Genomic DNA, 5,000 nt, shown 5'->3' with positions numbered 1-5,000 from the left:
ACTGACCGCTTAAACCCTCCTAATGTCAATAAAATGGCCTAATAGTACACAAATCTCAAGGTAAAAATGTGTCCTAGTATTGAAGAGGTTAAGGTTATTATAAGCAAGCTAATTTCTAATTCTATAAATAACGCCTGTTATTTTAGATATTTTTGTCATCAATTCATCTATGTGAGATTTCCATTTAAGACTATTATCTATAAATACTCCTAAAAACTTAGTTTCATTGACATGTTTAACAATCTTATCATTGACTTTAATAGTTGTGTTAAATGATTGAGTGTTTATGGGATTCAATATCATGTAATTAGTTTTGTTGGCATTTAGAGTTAGTTTATTACTGTGAACCGAGTTTGAAACGTGTACTAATTCTTTGTTGAAGGTATCCTGGAGTAGTTTGAGATTTTTTCCCTGAAGATAAATTGTTGTATCGTCAGCAAATAAAATATACTTTAGTTTTCTGCTTGCATGTACTATGCCATTAATATAAATTAGAAATAAAATAAGGCCCAGAACTGAGCCTTGGGGAATACCATTATTGCACGTTTTAAAAGATGAAGTTTTGCTATTGAAAACTGTAAACTATTTTCTATTGGCGAGGTAACTACGAAACCATTGAAGCGTGGAACCATTCCTTCATTCATTTTGACGCTCGTCGAGTCCAACAATCTGTAAACTGTTTCTCTGGGTGTAGTCTTCTTGGCAGTTTGTTCGGGCTTCAAGAGATTCAGTAGATTTCTGGTTGAAGATCAAGTCTTGTTTGAGTTGATTGATGGTTTCGTCGCGGGACCTCTTGGCTTGTTCAAGTTGTACGGTTTGCCTTTTTAGATCTTGTACTTCATCCTGGGTAAATTCAAGGCTTCTTTGTAATTCCCGGATAGTATCTTCGTAAGAGGTGAGTTTGTCGTAGATGTTCTTCATGAATATCTATAGCGCCCCCTTGAATACTGGGTTTGTCTTGATAAAATATCTTTTAAAGACGTATCCATGGCTTAGTAGGGCGTCACGACACCACAGCAGAATTTGTGTACGACCTTTCAGCGTGCGTGAAGGCTCGAGGAGAGAGAGAGAGAGAGAGAGAGAGAGAGAGAGAGAGTTAGGAGAAGGGGAGAGAAGGAGACACATAAGGAAAAAGATAATGGGGAAGACTGGTTGGGTGACCAACAGACGACCGTGGTGAATTACACACACATACACACACAAACTCACTCTCTCTCTCTCTCTCTCTCTCTCTCTCTCTCTCTCTCTCACCTTGACAAGCGGGCACCGTGGCGTTCCATACACCTGAGTCACAAGCAATGGTATCGTAACCCGTCGTCAGAGTGTAGCCCGGGTCACAGGTTACCTTCACCACGCTCTCTCTGTGATGGTAAGCCAGTTCGCCGTGTCTTGGAGGGGTCAGGGAGGGACACCCACGCGCTGGGAGAGAGAGAGAGAGAGAGAGAGAGAGAGAGAGAGAGAGAGAGGGTGTAAATGAAATATGACGTTTTCAGCATGTAAGGGTTGTAATCTTCACCCAGGAGAACACACAGGAAATCCCAGATAGCGAACAGATATTTAGGGCAGAGGAGAGTGAAAAGCTGACAGGTATTCATAACTAAGGCGATGGTAGAACAGGAGATAGATAAACTAAAGAAATTCAAGTCACCGGAACCTGATGAAGTATATCCAATGGTTCTTAAGGAATGCATGGAAGACGTCAGCGAAAATCTAGTGCTACAATGTGGAGAGAAGCTAACGTGGTTCCCTTATTTAAGAGGGGAGATAAAACCCTAACGTCTAATTACAGGCCTGTCAGCTTAACTTCAGTTGTGGGTAAACTAATGGAATCAATAATAGCGACAAACATTAGAGAACACCTAGACAAACACGGCTTGATAAATCACACACAACATGGATTTACGAAGGAGAAGTCGTGTCTTACCAACTTCTTGAGCTTTTATAGCAAGGTTTATGAGGCGGCAGATAAAGGTGATAGTTATGACATTCTATATTTAGATTTCAGTAAAGCCTTTGACAAAGTACCTCACCAGAGGCTCTTAAAAAAAGGTTAAAGCACACGGTATAGAGGGTAGAATATTAGGCTGGATTAAAGCGTGGTTAGACGGCAGGCGACAAAGGGTAGTAATTAATGGATCTAATTCCGAGTCGGGAGAAGTAGTTAGTGGGGTGCCACAGGGCTCAGTTTTAGGGCCATTATTATTTCTAATATATATCAACGACTTGGATAGTGGAATTAATAGTGATATCAGTAAATTTGCGGACGACACAAAGATAGGTAGATTAATTAGGTCCGATTCAGATGCCAAGGCTTTGCAGGCTGACTTGGATAGGATGAAAGAATGGACAGATAGATGGCTAATGCAGTTCAATATTAACAAGTGCAGGGTGCTGAGCGTGGGTAGAGATAATCCAAACAATAGGTACACAATAGATAACGTGGCACTAGGAAGTTCCAAGTATGAGAAAGATTTAGGAGTCATAGTTAGCTCTGATCTCGGTACAAGGAAGCAATGTATTGAGGCCAGAAATAAGGCGAATAGAGTATTAGGTTTCATTTTTAGAAGTGTTAAAAGCAGGAGTCCTGAAGTAATACTAAAATTATACTTGGCGCTGGTCAGGCCACATCTTGACTATGCGGTACAATTCTGGCCCCCACATTACAAGGACATAGCTCAATTGGAGTCAGTGCAAAGGAGGATGACTAAAAGGATACAGGGAATGAGGGATATTCCCTATGAAGAGAGACTGAAAAAACTTAGTCTGCATTCCTTAGAGAGACGTAGGTTAAGAGGAGACCTGATAGAAGTATTGAAGTGGTATAAGGGTTTTAACAAAGGGGACATGACCAAAATTCTTACCATCTAGCGGGGACAGAATCAGAAATAATGGGTTTAAACTTGAAAAATTCAGGTTTAGGAAGGAAATGGGAAGGAACTGGTGGTCAAACAGAGTGTTTGGTGAGTGGAACGGTCTCAGTGGGCATGTAGTCAGAGCTGGGTTAATAGGGAGCTCTGAAAGAAGGTTAGATGAGGTCATGGATGGGATGGTAGATGGAATTAAGTAAATTAAACTCACTAGGACTGCCTCGTATAGGCCTCACAGCACAGCCTACTACAGCTTTCCTCCTTTCTTATGTTCTTATGTTCTAGTAGTAGTAGTAGTAGTAGTAGTAGTAGTAGCAGTGTAGCAGCAGCAGCAGCAGTAGTAGCAGTAGTAGCAGCAGTAGTAGTAGCAGCAGTAGCAGCAGCAGCAGCAGCAGCAGCAGTAGTAGCAGTAGCAGCAGCAGCAGCAGTAGCAGCAGCAGCAGTTGTGGTGGTGGCAGCAGCAGCAGTGGTGGTGGCAGTGGTAGCAGCAGTAGCAGTAGCAGCAGTAGTAGCAGCAGCAGCAGCAGTAGTAGTAGCAGTAGTAGTAGTAGTAGTAGTAGTAGTAGTAGTAGTAGTAGTAATGATATTAATAGTATCAGTAAGGTAAGAGTAGTAGTAACAGTAGTAGTAGTAGTAACAGTAGCAGTAATAGTAGCAGTAGCAGTAGTAACAGCAGCAGCAGGACACTCACTAATACAGGAGGGGGCAGGTGTGTTCCCTCGCTGTGTTACACACCACGTGGCAACTGTGTCAAACCAAATCACGATTTCTCCACATCTGATCTCCACAACTCTTCCTTCCACCTTGATCCCAAGAGTCCCGTTCTCGAGGCCCAGCTCCCAGCACTGCGACCCCTGCCCTGGAGAGAGAGAGAGAGAGAGAGAGAGAGAGAGAGAGAGAGAATGGAGTTTTATGGCAAGCAAGAAAGTTGTCTTTTGGCGCTGCTAGCGCGCTCTCCCACTCCAAGAAGACGTCAAGATATTTGGAGTGGAGGTGGATCGAGGGCTGAGGTGTGACAGCCATGCCAAACCATTGCCAGGAAAGCCTCTCACAGGATCTCCGCTCTGAGAAGGATGGCCAGCTTCCTCGACAGGAAAGGGAGACTGCTGCTGTACAAGGCACAGCTATGCCCCCCCACCTGGAGTACGCAGCACTCTCCTGGATGTCCTGTGCAGCCACACAAAGAAGAAGACTTGACAGCATCCAACGCCGCGCCTTACTGCTAGTGGATGGCGCATTCCCACCTCACCCAGAGCATGAGTGTCCTCTCAATACACTGGAACAACGCAGAGACGTGGCGGCGATTGTAGTGTTCCACAAGGCACAGATGCAAAAAATGCCACATCTGGCAGGGCTGCGTCATCCTCTAAGAGTCTCCACACGGAGCACGAGAACGGTGCTCAATGGTGGTGACGCCGTAGAGGTGCAGCGATCCCAAGGGTGTCAGCACCAACGCACCTTCGCAGGACGCGTCTCCAGGATGTGGAATTTATTCACAGCCGCGGTGCCTCACGCCCAGGAGATGAACACTCACAGTGTCAAACTGATGGCTCATAAGTGGAGACAGACACTGCCAACTCCTCTGACACTCATCGTGACGTGACACTCAGTGCAGTGCAGTGCGGTGACAGTGAACAGTGAATAGTGCTCCATTTATATACTGTCCATTTTGTACATTATCTATCTTAAGAGTTATGTAAATATTGCAAACAAATAGATTGTAGTACCCTTAGAATAGGTAGCACACCACACTGCGCCTTTGGGGACATGGCTCTTTGTACTAAGTTAGGTTTAGATAAAAAATAAAAAAATAAATAAAAACAATAACTTCCCAAGAAACCCTTTAAAAGCATTAGAACCTTGCAAGAGGTTCTAGTGATGTTATTGGTGTTTCAAGGGTGAAACACCAATAACATCACTAGAACCTCTTGCAACTACTAGAACCTTGAAAAACACCCTTGAAAACCCCAATAACTTTCACTGCAGCCTGTTTAAACTATTTAAACCTTAGAAATAGTAGTAGTAGTAGTAGTAGTAGTAGTAGTAGTAGTAGTAGTAGTAGTACTTGTAGTAGTAGTAGTAGTAGTAGTAGTAGTAGTAGTAGTAGCAGAAATAGAAATAGTAGTAGTAGTG

The 5,000-nt window shown here is 43.3% G+C and overlaps 1 protein-coding gene across 4 annotated transcripts in view; it reads right to left on the bottom strand.

Annotated features, from left to right (window-relative positions):
• Nucleotides 1-5,000, bottom strand: part of LOC123510494 (MAM and LDL-receptor class A domain-containing protein 1-like) — a 17,926-nt gene that overhangs the window by 7,172 nt on the left and 5,754 nt on the right. For all 4 annotated transcript variants that reach the window (XM_045265706.1, XM_045265705.1, XM_045265707.1 and 1 more), the window contains exons 2-3: nt 3,559-3,726; nt 1,252-1,419 (exon numbers count right to left, since the gene is read on the bottom strand). In XM_045265706.1, the coding sequence (XP_045121641.1) occupies nt 1,252-1,419; nt 3,559-3,726 (336 nt within the window). The remainder of the gene's footprint in view (nt 1-1,251; nt 1,420-3,558; nt 3,727-5,000) is intronic.

The sequence above is a fragment of the Portunus trituberculatus genome, chromosome 29 (genome assembly GCF_017591435.1).
Source record: "Portunus trituberculatus isolate SZX2019 chromosome 29, ASM1759143v1, whole genome shotgun sequence".
Classification (NCBI taxonomy): Eukaryota; Metazoa; Arthropoda; class Malacostraca; order Decapoda; family Portunidae; genus Portunus; species Portunus trituberculatus.
Note: the sequence above shows the minus strand (reverse complement) of the source record. Positions and strands in the feature narration are given on the sequence as shown.